This window comes from Typopeltis vanoorti, chromosome 3 (assembly GCF_054136105.1).
Source record: "Typopeltis vanoorti isolate ZY-2024b chromosome 3, IOZ_Tvanoo_1.0, whole genome shotgun sequence".
Taxonomy (NCBI): Eukaryota; Metazoa; Arthropoda; class Arachnida; order Uropygi; family Thelyphonidae; genus Typopeltis; species Typopeltis vanoorti.
Window position 1 is genome coordinate 167,891,956 of NC_143551.1, and position 20,835 is coordinate 167,912,790.

General features: G+C 34.8%; 1 protein-coding gene across 1 annotated transcript in view; it reads left to right on the forward strand.

The window, feature by feature from the left end:
- Positions 1-20,835, forward strand: part of LOC150108732 (disco-interacting protein 2-like) — a 936,780-nt gene that overhangs the window by 771,175 nt on the left and 144,770 nt on the right. The window contains exon 31 of the mRNA XM_090416186.1: positions 7,494-7,659. Within this exon, the coding sequence (XP_090272312.1) occupies positions 7,494-7,659 (166 nt within the window). The remainder of the gene's footprint in view (positions 1-7,493; positions 7,660-20,835) is intronic.

The following is a 20,835-nucleotide window of genomic DNA, read 5'->3' on the forward strand; positions in this document are numbered from 1 at the left end:
ACTGGTTTGCCACTACTGAAATGTCAAATGGCCCATTATGGTGTTGACAGTCACTGGGTCCACAAGCAGTCCAATAAGCCACGTCATCAGCAGAGAAATCAAGCCACAACCCTGGATCTTTTGCTATATTTACTTCATATTTTGCAGACTGAATCATTTCACCACCTTCACCATGGCCCACTAAACTTTCATTTTCAGCAATTATTTCAACCTCAGAATGTTTTGTAAAGCAACTTGCATCAACATTTGCAATAGAAATCAAGAGAATTTACAGACAAAGTGAGGTCAGTAGTGAGGCATGTGCTAGATGAACCTGCTTGTGACACCTTGATGATTCCAACATCATCATATTTTGATTTTGAAGTGATCAAAGTGGTATTTGTGTCCACTTCTGATGAAGGAGATTGGCTCTGATCAGGAATTGGTATATAATGTTGTGGAACTTGTGTGAAGAAATCGGTCAGCTTTGCAGTCTTGGAATCTAATTCCAAAGTTTCCTCTTGTTTCTTTTTTGATAGTTTTCGCTTTTGTGCACCACTTAACTGAACACGTTTCATCTTGGTTCTTGGGATCTGTTAAATACAGAAATAAAAAGATCATTTTGTTGAATATTAAGTGGCAATCAACACAGTTACACATATCACAGGCAAAATCATATGAACAATTTCATTTTTGGCTTACAGCTGAATCTTGTGCTTTCCTGCTTTAATTAACTCTTATTTTACCAGAGTCCCACTTCTGCGACAGCTAGGCCTTTTACCAGAGACGCGTTTCTGAGACAACCATGTGATTTGTTTTATATTTGCTTCTGTAGCCTTTTATAAGACATAATTTATTAAAACAAGACCTGAAACAGACAAGAAAATAAAAAATAAAATGGTTACGTTAATTATAAAAAATTACCTCATTTGACGCAATGGTAGTGCCAGAAAGCATCTTGAGTGATAATACGGTGTAAACGAACGGTCATGCACGTGGTTAGAGTTTTATTAGGCCTTCTACATGGCATTATTTATTGAAACAAAATAGTTAACAGTAAGAAAAGATAAAAACAATGAAAAACTAATTAAAAGTTAATTTAAATGAAATTCGTCATCTAACTAAAGCAGAAATTCTGTGGTGTCCCACCTTTCCATGATGCCCTAAGCACGTGTTTATTTTGCTTAATGGTTAATCCAGCCCTGCGTACAGTTGCCAAATGGATGGCTAAGTTTAAAACTGGGCATCCTGAGACAACAGAAGACTTTCTACAGCAATCACACCTGAAAACATTGATGCAGTGCATGCTGTGATCCTTGTTGATATGTTTGAATGCTGTGAGAACGTTTACTGCCATCTCAAGGAATATTTGGAGTCAGTTTGAGAAATCAAGTACAAATTTTTTGGCTCGTATTGTGACCCTTGATAAAACATGGCTTTATCACTATGACCTGGAGACCAAACAGCAGTTAATGGAGTGGAGACACAAAGGTTCTTCACAGCCAAGAAATTCCAAACCGAAAAGTCAGCAGGGAAGGTTCTTGCTATTGTCTTTTGGGATTTGGATGGTGTAATCTTTGCCAAGCACCTCAAAAAAAAAAAGGTGAACTGTTGCAGCAGCAGTTAATTCAACAGCTTTTTCCTAGAGGAAAAACACTCTAGGAAACTGAGCAGAGGCATGTTGCTTTTGCAGGACAACATACCTGCTCACAATGCTCATGAAACCCAGACCATACACAACTTGGGCTTTCATTGTCTATCTCACCCACCCTATTTGCCAGATCTGTCCTCATCTGTTTCCTATTCCCAAATTTAAAGAAATACTTGAAAGGAACAAAATTTACCACAGATGATGAAGTCATATCTGCAGCCAAGGACTGCTTTATGCAACAAAGGAAAGACTTTTTTTTTTTCCTCAGAGGATTGCAAACGATGCAGCATCATTGCGACAAGTATATAACACTTCATGGGGATTTATATAACAGTGTGATAAAAATGCTCATTATGAAATCTTCATACAGGTGAAAATTTCTCAAAAATTTGTTTTAGCGACGAGCATTGTGTTATTTCAGGAAATTGACAATTTAGAGTAGATAATAAGTAAATTATTTTAATTATTACTTCCTAATATTTCACCAGTTAAATTGGCATCTTCAGGGATTAATACACCAGTATCAAACACATGCCCACAAAAATGGAACAGGAAAGTTACAAGATGACCTGAAGTCCTATAACTGCACCAGCTGTTGGCTTTGGTTGGGTGTTCTTGAATGTCTGCTGATAAGGGTTTCCGGTATGAGATGCAGTTTGATACAACCATATTTGTTTAGGTCGGAATAGTTGGTAAGAGTTGTGGTGGATTCGAGGAAAAGCCTTGCAAATTTAAATTTGCTTGGTGGAGTGAAGTGGCTTTTTTCCCATGGATCCTGTGCCAGCTATTCAAAGCATTGTCAGCTAATCCTGAGCAGCTATAGCAGTGGAAATAGATGTAGTTCTGGTGCTCTGATGAAGAGAAGGAATAAGAAAATGGGGAAAAAATCAAGCAAGAAAATAACTTGGCATTGTCCAAAAAAATGTAAATAAAATGCTATAAAATCAGCTTGTGCATAAACCTTTTTTTTGAATTTCCTTTCCAGTGAATTTTCATTTTTGTATGCATTTTTCCTCACAAAGTTTTGCTCTTTAAAGAGAGGTAATCATCATGATGTTGTTGTTGAGACAGTTGAAACATTGCAGGTTAGACCCTGAACTCTCTGGCTTGTGTTTTGCTAAAATTCAGATCTCTCAGAGAGTTCATTAACTCTTCTTGGATTATCATATAATGTAATTATATAACTGTTAGCCCGTCATCTGAATCTTGTTCATGAAAATACTGTGCTGCCTTAGGAACTGGCAACATATTATCAATTATCATAATACAATAATCTCTTGCCTGAGAAAGAAAATTTTGGATATTTTATTACATGCTTTGACTTGCAGAAAAGGTGGAGAGGGTTTGTTAAACAAGCATAGCAACCAGCAAGTATTGCAGTCCCCAATTGCATACATTCTCTAGTTGGAGGCAATATCAAAACAAAGACTCTTAGGTGATAAATTACTTTCACCTTGCTTAATGGCAACCTGACTGGTCTCTGGAATAAGTTTTCTGATTTGATTTTCCCCTCCTCCTTATATGCAGTGCAGCTGGAGCCCTTTAAGGGCATTCCAGACATGCTGTAAAGATTTATAACTTCTCTAGGGTACAGTAATAGAAGTAATCCAACATAGTATTCATAGTATTCACTAGCTACTACATCTGAATGGAGTCAGAGTGCAGTGGTATACAGGAGCGCACTGTAGAGATTATACATGAACAGGAGACCGAGTTTTCTCAGTGTAGGAGCATGTTTGCAAGTCTTTCACTTTCCATTGCATACATGTGTTCATTATTTAACTCTCTTCTTCTTCTTCACGAAACATGAAATAAATATTTATTCTGTTGATTAGAAAAAAAGCTTAAAAAAACTATTCCAAAAAGAAACCATAAAAAAAAATTAGTATTGACAACAAAAATCCAGTTAAAAAAAGCACACAGAAACATCAGTAATGTATGAAAAAAAAAAGGTGTTCACATTAACTTCCTCAACAATCACACAGCCTTAGATCAACATTAACACTGCACATCACCATTACTGATATTCATCCAAATTTGTTTTATCTATTGGGACCTTACTGAACTACAATTTCCATGATTTTGTCTGCCGCCAGAATCACATGCTCAAATCTGACATCCCATATTAAAGAATACCATACCTAGAATCTCTTCTTTTTGATCTACTCCTGCTCATAATTTCCTTACTGCATTTTTAAAATTTGTCTTCCCTTCTTGTTGCTTTCTTCACACTGGAAGGGATATTGTTTGCTGCTAGCAGTAAGTTAATGCAAATTATCCATCTACCCACCTGAATACCAGATAATTCTCACTGTCTTCTCAACATTTTTGATCTTTTCTGTATCAGCTCTCCTTACAAATATACTGTGAATGTCAGTTTCTCCTCTTGGCAATGCTGACCAACCTTGTCCAAGTTTCTTTTATGGCAGGATGCCCTTCACATAGTTACTCTTAGTCTTTGTCCTTTGTTGCTACAATAGTGCAAAAGTTAATTTTGCCTGCAATAAATGATAATCTAACTATTTCTAGTGCTCTACTAACTTTAACATCCAGGAAGGGGCTTGTTGATCTTTCATTCAGTATGAAATAATTCCTTATTAATTTTTGTCCTCTTGCACACTGTGTATGTTTGTGAATGTTTTCATGTTTCTTAAATGTATTCATTTTTAAATTTTAAATTATTACATAATAAGTTGCATTATTCATTTTTGTTTGTTGGTTCTCCAATTTTTTTTATATTATTTTTTTTCCTCATTCCTATTCTGGCATTAAGATCTCCAGAAATAATTATATTATCTGTTTTATTTATTTTTCACATATTCCCTGTAACTGTTTTTAAAAGTCATTATTTTTTGCTGCTTTTCTCTTTTTCAGGATGAGCATACACTCTCACAACATTTAAATTTGCTTTATTAAATTTTAATCTTACTTCGAATATTCTTTCATTCCAGTACAATAATACCCTGCTTTATGATGTTTCGCTCTACGACGCTTTTCAGTTATGACCAATGCCTTTTATATGTCATTCCCTTGAATCAACTGATATGCAGTTCTCGTGAACTATTTTTTTTAAATCGTTGCTCGCTGCATCTTTCTATGTTATAGTGTTTCATGGTGAATTGTAAACTATTTATTTAAAACAATAAAATAAAATAGTAATAATGCTAGATAAAATTTAAAGTAAGGGCACTATTGTTTCCATTGGGGGGGGGGGGAAGATGCATAAGCCTATGACATTAGATAGTAAGATTAAAATTAGTGATGATGATGTAACGAACACTGAGATAGGTAGCAGGCTAAATTTACCTCACATTACGGTTGTTACAGTTGTTAAAAACAAAGAAAAAGTGAAAATGGCTACACCATTTAATGATAGTCATCCATAAATGTGACAATCCTATTGTTGAAATGGAAAAACTTATAATGGTGTAGATTGACAACCAAACTGGTTGGTGTGTTCCCTTCAGTAAGCTATTCAGAATAACTTTTACATTTGTAAAAATTATTCTAAATTTTTCATTTATGTAACGAATATAAATTAATGCTTTATTTGTCTTTTATGGATATATAGGACTGCTTAAAAATATTATTAAAAATTGCATGTTTAATTGTATGATGAGTGAGATGATAAGTTGATATTTAAATTGCAGCACATGGATTTAGATGTCAGGTTAGCGAACTAGATTCAGGATTAGTTATCTGATAGGTATCAGACAGTTGTGTGTGTGTGTGTGTGTGAGGGAGTGGTATCAAGAAAGCAGAAGGTTACAAGTGGGGGTCCTGCAGGGCTTGGTACTGGGATCTATATTGTTTAACCATTATATTAATGACATTATCAATGGATTGCAGGAGGATATTCAGTTGTTTGCAGATGATGTGAAGTTGGGAAGGGGGGTATTAGTAATAGTGCAGATGTGGTAGCCCTGCCAGAGGATTTGAATAAACTGGACAGATGGGCAAATGAATGGGAGTTTCAGTTTAATTCAGCCAAATGTAAAATCTTGAAGTTTGGGATACATCAATAGGAGACTGCATACTCTGTTGGAAGAACTGTACTATAAGAAGTGGGGGAAGCAAGGGATCTGGGGTGATGATTGATAGAAAGCTAAAATTCAGGGAGCATATTGCGAAGGTGGTGAAGATAACTCAGAGGATTGCTACCATAGTGAGAAGGATGCTGACCTGCAGAGAGATGAGAGTTGTCATTCCATTATTAATTATAAAGCCCTAATCAGACCACACCTGGACTATTTTGCTCAAATTTGGTCCCCAGGATTTGAAGGGGATGAATTAACCATAGAAAGTGTGCAGATGAGGATAACGAAGATGATATCATGACTGTGCAATGTTAGTTATGAGCATAGACTGAGGGAATGTGCACTGCAGGTTCGGTAGATGGAAGGAGTGGTTTTTTTGCATGGAGGTGGCTGAACCGTGGAATGCATTGCTAGATAGAGTGGTGAGAGCATGAACAGTCAGTGGGTTCAAGGAGGGGTATGATAGACTTTGTGTAATATGTGCACGTAGGTTTCTGTGGTTAAGCAGTTTTGTGGGAAATTTTCAGTATATTGAGACAACATTATAATATAACTGTGGGAAATTTTTGGTATTGAGACCACATTGTAATATAAATAAGGAGTTTATTAAAAATGAACAATTAAAACCCAACATGTTTTGTACGTCGTAAGAATTACATCATCAGGGGTACATGAAAGTTTTACACAATAAAAGCCTATTAACAATTAATACACATATTAGATGTTTTTGATAATTTCAACTGTTAAATACAAATGATAAATTTGTTACTGTATGTCTGTTGGAACATTACTAGTTGTTGCTATCACGTTCTGTGGTATCACGCCTGCTGTATCCTAGGTCCATGGCAGTTAAGTTTTTGATGAAAGCTGACCATACTGATTGATGTAAAATTAAGCCTTGATTTTTATTACATTCTGTAGGGATCCTAAGCATTTGTGAGGCCTCTTTAAATTTTCTTGTGAAACAGTTTTTATCAATTTATGGTAATAGTTTTGTGTAACTGGTTAGAGAGCAGTAGAACAGAAACCCTTATAACCTTTGTTCATTTCTTTTTTTCTTATGTGGCAGTCTGTTCTCTTTGTGTGTGTGTGTGTGTGTTCACTCTGATGATGCGATGAGATAATCATCACAAAATATTAGTTGTTTTTATTAAATTCCTTGTTTTCTTTGCATAATTTACATGTGTAGTAATTTATTCATAGAATATTTTAATTATTGGTTATTTGTATCACCTTTATAAAACCAACAGAGTTTTTTCTCTTCTACATTGGTTTGATTTTCCTGGAAAATGCAAATAACCATTTGTTGCATACCAGTTAGATGGAAGCATACCAGAAGCATGAAATGATTTGTCATGTCCCATCCCATGAGCAAGCATGACATGGTACAATTTGTTTGGTGCCTGGTGTGAACATGTTAAGCTATTTGACAGAAATATTTACATTTACAATATATTTAGCAATTTAAATATCAATTTATATATCCAAGATATAGACCAGTTTAATTATCACTTAAACCAATAGATTTCCACCTTTCTACATAGATTTTGTTTCTCTGAAAAATACACACAACAGTTTGTTACATTCCCATCTGAGAGCAAACTAGGAGCTTGAAATGATTTGTCATGTTGCATTCCATAGGTAAGTATGGCATGACGCTCTTTGTCTGGTTTCCAATGTGAATATGTTAAACACTGTGGCAGAAATATAAATTCTCTCTTAAAAATCTTGCTTAATTTCATTCAGTACAATTAATTTAACAAACGCTGAAATCATTTATATAATAAATTATTCAGTAATCATATAATTTATGAAACTTATTTTAGGGGAGTATTACAGCAACTATGACATGTTCCCAACTACACAAAAGAGCAGAAAGAGTATCTTGTATGCTGTTAGAAAAGGGTAAATTAAATACTGGTGACCACGTAGCTCTCATTTACCCTCCTGGCCTTGATCTTATATGTGCCTTCTATGGCTGCCTTTATGTAGGTAAGCTGTTAGATGTCATAAATTAAGAATAAAAACATATAAGATATCATAAATAAATAAATTTTTTATATAATGTTGTATTCAGTTGGTTATCACAAGGATATAAGATAGAATTAAATTAGCAAAAATTTTACACACATTCGCAATTATAGTGAACCTTGGATAAGTATTGTTTATTAGCAAATAGTACATAATTAATTTTATCCATTGAAGTTTTGTTTACATTGCTTATCAAGCTGTTCAAGCTCACCTGTAATTCGGGATTATCCTATACATAAAAGGAAAGGGGGGGGGGGAATACTGTGTACTGGCAGGAAACAGCACTGATTTTTAATTCAGTTTATTTTACTATGATAATGAAAGCAAAAATTTTCCCTAGTGGGAAAACTTACATGGATGTTCTCTAGTTCTCTGACAGATAGTCAGAGAAGTAGGGACCATCCATGGAAGTTGTGTAAGAGTGTGGTTAGTAGGGGTGTGGAGACCAGATTTTTTTGCATGGAGAGTGGTAATTGTGTGGAATGGATTGCCAGAATTGGTTGCGAGTTCCCTGACAGTTAATGGATTCAAGAAGATGTGTGATAGGATTTGTGTGTATGATGGTTGATTTTGTCTCTCACAATGAGTCTCCGGACTCCATGGAGATGCCATAAATAATAATTTTTTTACACCCAGCATGTGCAGAATTATTGGTTATAAATTGTTGCCATTTCTTGAGGAGTGGAAGGATAAATAGACATAATATACAAAATAACAAGGGAGATGATTTACATGAAAATTAATATAAATTTGCTGCATAACATGCCTGGGTTACAAGGATGGATATCTTCGGAATAATTTAAAATTGGAGTAAAGGCACAAGCAAACATAATTGAAGATTAAACATTGTGATCATGAAGGTGAAATAAACATGGATATGGAGTAGCACAGTCCAATCTGTGCTTACAAACTCCTAATGAGGATGAAAGTTTATTAACTTAGTCAAGCAGTCAGTCACTAGCAAAACAGTTTCTCACGAAAGGGATATCTAAAGCCCACCATATCCATTGAGGGCAATGTAGCAAGGTTTCACAGCTCCCTTTATTTTCAAATGTTCTATGTCGAAATCCACTATTTGAGCATTTGTCCAAAGGATCCTGTGTTTAAAGGGGACAGCGCGTTCTTCAAGACTAGATATTTCTGGTTCATGGAATTTAATATAGTTTGATATTCCTCACAGCAAACACTACTGTTCTACTGGTTTGTCAAAAAGTAGGATAAACTACAGGTGTGAAGAATTTCCAGGGTAGGCCAACAGAGGAAGTCGTATAGAGCCCAGGAAGGAAACATTCTTATGGATATGATGGAAGCCCACTTAAATACCAATAGAGCAAGTATTTTTGAGGTGTGTTCAAAAGTTATTGAACACACCTCAAATCATCATTGACTTCCTCCTAAGAGGCTGGAGACAAAGAAACCCTTTACCTAATAATGGCTTTGTTGATGAAAGACTCATTGAACCCAGTAAATAGGATCAGATTTGATATACTGTATTTTCTTGCATCAACAAGATGTTTCATCAGATCAAAGAGAGCAAGCTTGATGGCTGAGAGTTTTTATAGTGTTGGATTTTTGTTGTGGCAGTGAGACAGCATGAATAAATATATGTACATGCATATATAATAAATTTAGTTTAATCCTTTATTCAAGTGTGAGCAAACAAAGTTTGTGCCTGTTAGTGGCTTGGGAGATACTGAGATAGGAGTGATGTTAGCTTGGTCCACTTTGCTACGAGTTGCCCGGTGTTGTACTACCTTACCTCAGTCTTGAAGATATTTTCAGGCGCAAACTTTGTTTGCTCACATTTGGATAAAGGATTAAACTAAATTTATTATAGTCTAACCAAGTGAAAAATAAACTTTCAACATCTTTCTCTAAATCCAGAGTAATTTAATGAAAAGGTGGCACACCTTTTGGCAACTCCTATAGTTAAAGATGACCTCGCCATTGCTTCTGCCTGGTATCTCCACTTCTGGGCCTGGCTCCCACTGAAGAGACCTCAATAAAGGTCGAAACTAGTCTGGGTAGTGGTCTTTCCCTTTAATGCATAACATTATACATCACAAGGAGATGTGTTTTGCATTATGGGAGATACTGAGATAGGAGTGATGTTAGCTTGGTCCACCTTTGCTATGAGTTGCCTGGTGTTGTACTATCTTACCCGAGTCCTGAAGATATTTTCAGGCGCAAACTTTGTTTGCTCACACTTGAATAGAGGATTAAACTAAATTTATTATAGTCTAACCAAGTGAAAAATAAACTTTCTACATATATGTATATATATTTAATTTCTAAAAATAGAAAATTGAAGTCTTTCCATCTGATTTACAAAGAATAAGATCTAGAAACAAAATGTGATGATTGTTTTCTGAAATTTCTATGTAAACTGTCCTTAGTAAGAAAGTCTTGAAGTTTGGATAACAGAAACCTGCCAAACTGCAAAAATATCATCCACATGCTGGCAAAGATTGGTCGATTGGTAGAGCCTCTGCTACTAATGGCTCAGTTAAGTAAGTTTGAGCGCAGTTAGTAGTTGGAAGGGGACCAATTGTTCAATGCTGTTGGCACACTCTCCCTCCATGAGTCCTTGGACTCTCTGCAGGTGTCAAATAATAATAATAATAATATCCATACCATACTGAAGGCTTTGGTTGGATGTTTTGAAGAAGACATTGTTTATGAGAAATTTTATATGAAATAGATCATTTCATCCTGGTTTCCATTTTTATTTCTTTAATTTGCTGCCTCATTATGGTTTTGTATATGGACATGCAATGCTTCCATAGCACAAGGGAAATTGCACCCTTCTATTGGAAAAGATCTGATTTCAATTCTCAACTTGACAAGAGGAATCTTTATATGTTTTTTTTTTCCCCAAGTGAATGGAGTTAGCTGATCTCATACAGAGGTATCAGGGTTTTTCTTCTCAGGAACTCAGGTTTTTCATCCCACATACAGGCAATTTGGTCATGAGAACAAACAATTTATAGACAGAAATACTGTTGTTGTTAGTGGTGGGTAGTAGATGGTGTTGTGTTTTGATAGTAGTGGACTTAATCCTCCAACTACAACATACCACTAGTGTGTTTTAGTCAGAGGATTTACTAGGAGAAACAGTGAGTTGTGTAGTGAAGTAATGAGCCCACACATGATGAGTACTTGTACTGCCTGGAGGTGTCACATAGCAATATTGCAACATAATCTTGTTTTTAGTATTTATTCAGTCCCTGAATTTGCTTTTCTCTTTTATCCTATATCCTCTTTGCTGAAATTTAGTGTCTATAAAGGTTCAGGTAAAACACAACACTGCGTTAAATCACCAATGCTGACAATTTGAGACATTTTATTTGGTGTTGTGTGGCAGTAGTATGGTTTAGGTACAAGCAGCAAGACTGCCTATTTCAAACATCTTCATGGAAAAACTAGAGCATTGCAAACTTCATTTGCACAAGACTTGATGTGCATGCACACCTTTAAGTAGAACCTGCAGAATAGAGCATACCATAGTTGGTATACCATCTACTCAAGCTCTGGCTGCTTGAGTAGATGGTATACCAACTTCCAACTAGCAGGTTTGAATCCCATCATGGGCATGGATGCTAATGAATGTCTGTAGGTGGTTAAGTGTGCCTAATTCTTCTTACAGTAATTGCATTTCCCATTCAAGGAATGAGAAGAGACAGTTAACTGGAAAGACTGTTGCTAGGAGGAAGTGCAATGAGTAATGAATGCAAGAGATCAGAGTAACAAATCTTTATCATTCAAAGTAATAGAAAGAACTATTAACACTCATCTCCTACATTACTTTGATGACTTTTAACTAATAAATGATTGCCAGTATGGATTCTGCCACTGTTGATGAACAGAGGATCTGCATACATATGTAAATCTCATCTACGGACAAAAGCATGAATAAGTCTAAAGTAGTTGCTCTTCATATCTCCACCCAGTGCCATAACGAGGGCGTGGCGAAAGAGACGAGCACAACTAGGTTTGGGGCACAAAACTTTAGAAATAAATAATTAGGTATAAAAGTCTGCTATTTTATGTTGTATTTTTAAATTTCGGCAATACACCGCTTTAGACACACAAATTCTGCAACACACTGCAACTCATTTTGATGGGGTTAATAGTAAGTATTTAACATATTGCATTTAGTAAAATTTAACTTGTTACATTTAAATTTTTGTCATTTTTGGGGTAGGGGGCGCAAGTTTGACACTTGCCATAGGCGCTTCATACCCTCATTACTGTACTGTACTGCTTCCACCTAACTCCTTATTCCATGCTATAGCTTCATGCTGTTTCCTAAATTTTCCATAATCACCTGCTTTTTAGTTCCACATATATACTTTTCTCACAGGAGAAGTCTTCCTGTGCTAACCACTACCAAGGTGATCATGTCATGATCACTCTTTCCAATTGGAAGGAGATTCCGTACCACATCACAATCACATCCTCTGATGATATGATCAGGCCTAAGACCCTCAGTCCTCATTTGCCTTTCATTACATATTGTCTAAAGTAGGTGTTCTTGATATAGTTTGATATAAATTTACTTTGTTTTCTTCTATTTTCAGTTCATTTTATTTATAATTGAATAAAATAATATTTATTTGGTCAATAGGATAAAATGCATACATTTGATATAAAAAAAAAAAAATTTTAAATAAATAAATAAAACATTTGCAAATATTTCTGTTTGCAGAAAATCCATTAGAACTCTGGAAAGTAAATATTATTATTTTTGAAATCATTAGGAATCTTAGATATAAGTTATTCAAATGCAAAGGCCTATTTGATAATGCTGCAATGGGAAATCTGATGTATGCCTTCATTATTGACATTTGTTCTCTCTCTCTCTCTCTCTTCCATAAAAGTAGTGGTTAAAATGTTTATCTGGATGACTCTCCAATATAATAGCAACATTGCCTTTGTTGTTGGTTACAATTACCATCAAGATCATGTGGCCAGTATATTATGTCAATTAATTATCTGTTTATGCTGGAGATGGTTTGCACAAAGATAAGTAATATTTTGTGTAGTAATTGGCTACATTATTTTAGTAGGATCTTGTTTATTTTTGATTGCATAGTGTAAATGCATGATTATTGGACTTAGTGAGCTTGTTACTAATGTTTTTAAACTTAATTTTGAAGCCTGCCTTGAATAAAACAAAATAATGGTACAAACGAGATCTGCTTACCATGCTGTGTGAAGATCAAATGTAATTAATAATGTCAGTTTTTCAAGAATGGTTCAATGCCATGAGTGCAACATGTATTATGGCAAATGTGAAAAATGTGTTTATATATATAGAGAGAGAGAGAGAGACAAAACAAGGTATGGATTTGTTTCAAGTGTGATATTTTGTTAGAGTATGAGTTATCAGTGGATGCAAAACAGACTGAATGAATTAAAGGCAGCATAGATGTATGCAAAAGACTGTGTGAGTAATGGAACAAAAGCAAGCATGACTTCAGGAGCAAAAGAATGTATGAATGAAGCATCAAAAGTAAGTGAAATTATAGATGCAAATGAAAGTAGAAAGGGAACAGTAGCAAGCAAGAGCAGGAAGAAACAAAGGAATGAGAGAATGAGAGGAAGCAAGACTGGAAGTGACAGAGAGTGAAATTGCCAGAAGGTAAGATTTGGAGAATGAATTGTTCAGAATGAGAAATGAAATGAGGAACATGCACAATGATATTAGGCATTTAGTGAAAAGGAATGAAAAAATGCAGAAGGATAGAATGAAAGGAAGTAGAGAAAAAGATGTAACAAATGACTTGAGAATAGCATTGTATGGAGAATTCCATAATTAGAGGTGTGGTTAATGAGAGAGTCTACAAGGTCTGTTTTCCAGGAGAGAAAGAGCAAGGTAATTGATGTTTTGGACATGAGAAATAAACAAGCAAGAGGGTTAGTGGTGGTTGTGGGAACAAATAATATGGTTGGACATAAGAAGAATGTAAAGATGAATATCAGAAGGTTATTGAGGAGAGTGAAAGATGACAGTGTGATAGGGAACATTGTCAGTATATTGCCAAGGTATGACAATAATGAGTTGAAATAGAAAGAACAAGAATCATGAATGGTAGAGCTGTGCAAGGAGAAGGGCTTGTAGATGAGTAGCATGCATTTGAGGGAAGATTGGATTTGTACAAAAGTGACAGATCACATTTGAATGGCTTTGGTGTGAGTCAACTGGACAGACTCTTGCTAGAAGGAAATGCAATGAATGATGTGAACAAGAAGTCAGTGGAAGTAACAAGGGAAGTGAAAAATCAGAAGAGTGGAACAGATGAGACTGAAGTGTTTGTTAATAGAAATAGCAGTACTGTGAAAGATGATGAGAGAATGGGAATGCAAGAGAGACAGAGAAATAGGGAGATGATGGCAGCTAGGGAGACACCGCATAAAGAGATTAGATGTTGGAAGAAGTAGTCAGTGTGTATGTAAGGATGATCAGCATTCCAAGGTCATTCCATTCTAGGAATGGAATGACCTTGGAATACAAATGGAATGGAACAATATGTTTCACAAGGATAAAAAAGAATAAGATGCGAGTGCTGCTGATAATGCCAGGGAAATTATGTCCACATAAGGTGGAGATGCAAGAGGGAAATAGTTGCAATAGTTTTGAGGCGGTGTGGTGTGATGTGATGTGAGGTAGAGATTGAAGAGATATTTAGTTGGATTTAGTTGCATCCTCCACATTTCCCATTGTGTGATTTTAATTATAGTAATGTAGACTAGAATAAAGAGAGAAATAGCATTTGGGAATAAAGAAAATTAATTTCTTGAGTTCTTGAGCAACAACTAACTTAGGCAGTATAAAAAGGAGGGCATGCAAGGATCAATATCTTAGATCTGATTATTTTATAACAGGATGTTATTGTGAGTGGAGTATTGCACTTCCCTCCAGTTGGTGAGAGTGATCATGAAGTGATCACCTGGGTGGTGTGAGAAAAGGATATATTATGGAACTACAAGGTTGGTGATTATGAGAAGCAGAGGAGACTGCCATCTATAACTAGGAATGAAGGGTTATGCAGGAAGTAGATAAATGCCACTTGAGCACTGACCAAGAGATATTTAACATCATACATGATGTTAACTGATGTTAACTGAGTGTTCAAGAACAGAAAGAACCCCTAAAAGGTGAAATACTGGAAAAATCATTCTTCTATATAAGAAAGGTAGTGATAACTGACATAAGAAATTACAGACCTATAACCCTTCTACACAAGAGTAGATGAGCAATGAACCACCATACTAATGAACTGGATTCCAAAAGAAGGGAAACGAGGCCGAGAACGTCCTAAAAGGAGGTGGAGTGATGAATTGTCAAATTTTGTTGGGAAAAATTGGTCAACCATTGCCAAGAACAGAGAAAGGTGGAAGGAATTGGAGGAGGAGGCCTTTGTCCAGCAGTGGACAGAAAATGGCTGAAAAGAAGAACTATTTTACCAGTTCTTCATAAGCTCTTTACAAAAATTTTAGATGGCAGAATAAACACTATATTAAATTTTCATCAACCAAAAGAACAGGGACAGGTTTCAGAACACCCTTCTCTACTTTAGATCATTTACAAGCCTTAAATCAAGTAATTGAAAAAACAAAAGAATATAATATACCAATTTGTTTGGCTTTCAGAGATTACAAAAGAAGCTTTCGACTCAATACACATGTGTGAAATGCTTGAAGCTTTAAAATATATAGGAATAGATTATATTTATATTTACTCATATATATTAGGGAGGTTCATCAGTAATAAATTTAAATGGAAAAGAAAGAGAAATACAGGGAGATTATCTCACCGAAATTATTTGCTACAGTCCTCGAATATGATATGAAAAAAATAAACTGGGAGAAAAGAAGACTGCATATTGATGGAATTACTTAAGCAAATCATGATTTAAAAATAAAAAATAATGCATAGTGGAAATCTTCAGGAATCAAAACGAATTGAAATAGTGAAGTCATTCAAATATCTAGGAGAAATCATTACAAACCACCATAAACTTGATAATGAAATTTCAGCTAGAATAACAGCAGGATGGAAAGTTTTTAATCATTATAGAGAGATATTTAAAAGAAATTTAAATCTCTTTAAATTTAAAGCTAAATATAAAGATATACAACTAGTATGTATTCCCAACAATGACCTATGGTAGTGAAACTTGGAGGATTAACTAAAAAACATCTAGAGAAACTGAAAAGAACACAAAGAAACATAGAAAGGGCCATTTTGGATATAACTGGTTAGATAAAAAGAATAATACTTGGATTAAGGAAGCAAACAAGGTGATGAACATTGCCTTGTTAATAAAAGCCTTCAAATGGCACTGTGATGAGAATGTCTGACAACAGGTGGACAAAGAAAACAACAGAATGGACACCAAGAACTGGTTATAAAACCAGGTAGACTAGACCAGTGGTAATATGGTACGATGACATAACAAGACTTATGGTGGAGAGATGCACAAGACTGGTGAAAATGGAAGAAGCATGGAGAGGCATTCATCCAATAGTGGATTGAAGAAAGCTGTTGATGATAATGTGAATATATTCTGAAGGTCAAAAGGCTGAATAAGGTAGGTGTAAAATGAGTGAATGAATGAATGAAGTGATTAAGCATGAAATGCTTAATATTTTCATTCATTCCCTTGAAATGCTTCTAGAAGAAGGAGGCACTGTGAGGGCAACATGTGACAAATAATAATAATAATGATCACTCACACAAAGAGTATAAAGAACGGGCCATGAAAGTGGCTCAGTAAGGACATCAAAAATGTTGTATAAGCAGAAATTAGCAAATCAGGCAAACGAAATTCCCAAGGAATTTTTTTTTATATGTGGCAAGTAGAAAAAAGAAAATTATAATGGCAGGATGATGGATGAATGTGGTAGATTGGTAACTGCTACAGAGGATACAGTCAAGGTATTTGGTGAGCAATTCATCAGATGCTTTATCCTATCCTCATCACCAAAATCAGAAGCTCAAGTTTAGAGGAAATGGGAGAAGAGTTCCTGGTGAGCAAGCAAGAGATATATGAGGAGTTAAGTAAGCTTGATATCTAACACAAGAAATTAGAAACTTCAGAAAAACAAGGAAAATCAGAATTACAATTAAAAACAATGATTCTAAAAGGAGTGAGAAGAGAGAGTTTCAATGGGACAAAATAAATTAATAACCCTTAAAGATAAAAATGGAGTACTAATTAAAGCCAAAGAACAGATCAGAATAGAATCCTTCCATGCCAAATTATGTGATGATTCCCAATATTCACAAGACCAATATGTAAATAAAAATATAATACCCCAAATGGAAGAGGAAGAAATATGCCCTGATGTTTTAAAAGAAGCACAATGGACAACATGCATAATGGAAAGATACTAGGTGAAGATGAGTTATTAATAGAAGTTCTGAAAGAAGGTGGTGAACCAGTCATGACTATGACTGATTCACCACCTATTAAATTTATACATCATGCTTAAGACAGAAGAGAGTTAGAATATTGTTATCCTTATTATAGTTTTTAATATTAAAAATGTCTGCCCTATCAGTCTACTTTCAACAATATAAATATAATTTTTTTACAATTCAGAAAAAAACTTACAACACTATTAATCATTTACATGTAACAAGACAAATCATTGAAAAGACAAACGAATGCCAAAAACATTTAAGTCTGGCATTATTGATTTTGAAAAGGCATTTGATTCATTCTCAACATTAGCTATTTTAGAAGCTCTTAAAAATCAAGGAATTGAAAAAAGAAAAAAAAAAACTTAGCCATATATATATATATATATATATAGATTCAAATACAGCTGTAAAATCAGGAACAAGCATGAATTTTTTTTATATAAAAAAAAAACAGAGTTAATCAGAGAGATGCCATTTCTCCTAAATTATTTACAGGAACCCTAGAAGAAATTTTTGAAAACCTGAATCGGAAAAATAGAGGAATTATGAAAAATGGGAAAGAACTAAATCACCTATGATTTGCTGATGATTTTAGGAAACTACAGAAGAACTTCAGCAAATTATCATGAATTGAATGTAGAAAGTAAAAAGAAAGGATTAGATATAAACAAAACAAAAATAATGTATAATAAATACATCAACTAAAAACAGCTGAAATGGAACAACAGGAAATTGATGTATTAACCTTATGTTTATCAAGGACAAAATATCACAGTAGAGGGAGACTAAGAAGAAATTGTACAAAGAATTTAACTTGGCTAGATAGCTTTTGGAAAATACCATGAAGCTCAAAGGAAATATCCCAATCTGCCTTAAAAGAAAAATATTCAACAAGCATATACTTCCAGTCAAGACATATGGAAATGAAACGTCAACTTTGAGTGAAAAAATTAACCAAGTTTAGGATTCATCATCAATTCATTTGGACATCCACAGAGGCCCAGAGAAAAATGGAAAGATCATTACTAAGTATTACCATTCTAGATAGAAAGTGCAATGATTGGATCAGAGCTCAGACTAGGGTAAGAGACATTATAACAGCCATTAAAAGATTCAAATAACATTGGGCAGTTAATATTGTGAGAAGTAGCACTCAAAAATGGGCAAAGTTGATATTGAATGGTATCCCAGAGATGGAAAGAAAGCTACAAGAAGACCAAAGAGACAATGGGAGGATGAGATTAAAGAAATTGCTGGAATTTGATGGTATAGAAAAGCTCATGATAGAAGAATTGAATGAGGACTTTAAGGAAGGCCTTCATCCAGCAGCGGTCAGAAAATGGCTGGGGATGATGATGTCAGTGAGGCAGTATGAATGGATGACATCACCTTGTCTTAAGGGAATGTTCCAGGGAGTTAGCATCACCCTTGGCTCATCAGTTCAACAAGAGTCTTGCAACAGCACAATTCCCAAAGGAGTAGAAGGAAGGTAAAATTGTTCCACTTCACAAAGGTGGTGATAAGGCTACAAATTACAGGCTAATCTTGTACATCTGAACTTGTGGTTAAGGTGGAAGGTTGAGGTAAGAGGTCGGTGAATGCTGGCATACTGAAGTGACTTGATAACAACAGTATCCTCTATAAATGTCATCATGGATTTGTTAAAGGAAGGTCATATTTTACTAATTTCTGTCATAAGGTGACAAATATATTGGACATGGGAGATGCATATACAATGGTATATTTAGATTTTGCAAAGGCTTTAAATAGATTGGCACACAACAAATTGGTAAATAAAAGTGAGCAGATGGAAATGGTTGCTAGATTAGCAAGTTGGATAGGTAACTGGATGTTAATAGGTATCAGCAAGTTGTGTATGGGGGTTGCAGTATCCTAGAAGAGGAAAGTCACTAGTGATGCACTGCAGGTCTGTTTTGGGGTCAATTGTTGTTTAATTTGTGCATTAATGACATTGGGATGGGATTGACTGGAGATATACAGCTGTTTGCACATGAAACAAAACTGGTGAGAGTCATGAGGAATCAAGCAGATGTGGCCTTATGGAACTGTCAGTTCAGTGTTGCAAAGTGTAAGGTTCTGAAATTTTGTAACTATCAATGGGCTGCATAGTATACACTTGATGGGGAAATTTAAAGGAGGGAAGACCAGAGATTGGGGAGGACCTCAGCTTCAGGGATCACACTGCACATGTTGTGAAGTTCTCAATCAGATTATGACAATGATGTGGAGGATCTTAACATGCAGAAATAAAGAGGTTTCTGATTCCATTATATAAAGGCCTGGTCAGGTCTCATATGGATTGCTGTGCACAGATTTGATCTCCTGGTTTTCATGGTGATATGGATATATTAGAAAGAGTATCAAGAAGACTAACTATGGTGGCAACTGATCTTTGGAAGATAGATTGAGGCGAATGCAGATTGCAAAGCCTCATGAATAGAAGGAGAAGAGGGGATGTGATTGAGGATATTTAAGTTGGTAAGGGTTTATTCCCAGGTTAATGTGGAAGAAATTTTTCATAGAATGGAAGAGAGAGAGAGGGATAGAACGATGGGCCATCATCAACTGTATATGGAAGGTGTGAGCAAGGACATAAGGAGCAGGTTCTTAGCATGGAGAAACTTATCATTTTGGGTGAGTGAAATGTATTGAACAATGGTGTGGTGTGGTGAATGTAGACGCACTGAATCAGTGTTTAAATTGCAATTTAATAAGCTTTCTGTGTAAGAGTGTGTATCTTCTGCGATTAGTCTTTTGACACCAGTATATTAACACCAGACCATGGAGGTCTGGTGTTAATATACTAGTCCAATATCCATTCAAATCATACTGACCAATTTTTATTTAATAATTAATAATAGACAAGAAATTATATTCTTGTTTTAATCCTATACCCAGAATTAAGCAAATAGTTTCATGTCAAGTATCTTCATGACTAGGCTACTTGTGCATGGAAGCTCTTGACATCACATCAGTTTGCCAGTTTTTTCATTTAAAAAAAAAAAAACAGATATAATGATTACATTTCAATAGCATTTTCAGTAGTTTTAGATTACATACAGTCTTTATTTGTGCTTTGAACAGTTATTGATAATAATTGGTTTTGTTTTATTAAATGCTTTTCATAAGGAAGCAGGGAATGTTGTAGATATTAAATCTTGGCCTCTAATTTTAGATACCAATGATCTTCCAAAAAAAAAAAAAAAAATTAACCAGTATCTTATAATGAATCATCCTCATGTTCTAAACAGGATCTAAATACTGGTCTTTGCAGCCGAAGAGCAAATACTATATTATCTAAATGACATGGCTGCATTGTTCTATGAAGGTGCTGATATTGAAGAAATATTTGCATAAGTTTGTTGATTAATTAAAACATATAAGTTCATTATATATATTTAAATATATTGAATTAAAATGGGCAATATGTTTTAAAAACTATTTAATAAACTAATTTTTTTCAGAGTGTTATTTCTTAATATACAGTAGATTTATTTAAGTTAGCCTCTGTTGATTTGTGGATGGGGTGGAGAAAAGTTGGGATAATTAGAATAGCATAGACATCCAGAAAATAAATGGGAACAAGTTAAAGAGAAAATAAAGAAGATTGCAAAAGAAGAAATTGGATATGTAAGAGCTAAAAGAATAAAAAAAACCTTGGATAACTAATGAGATAATTTCTC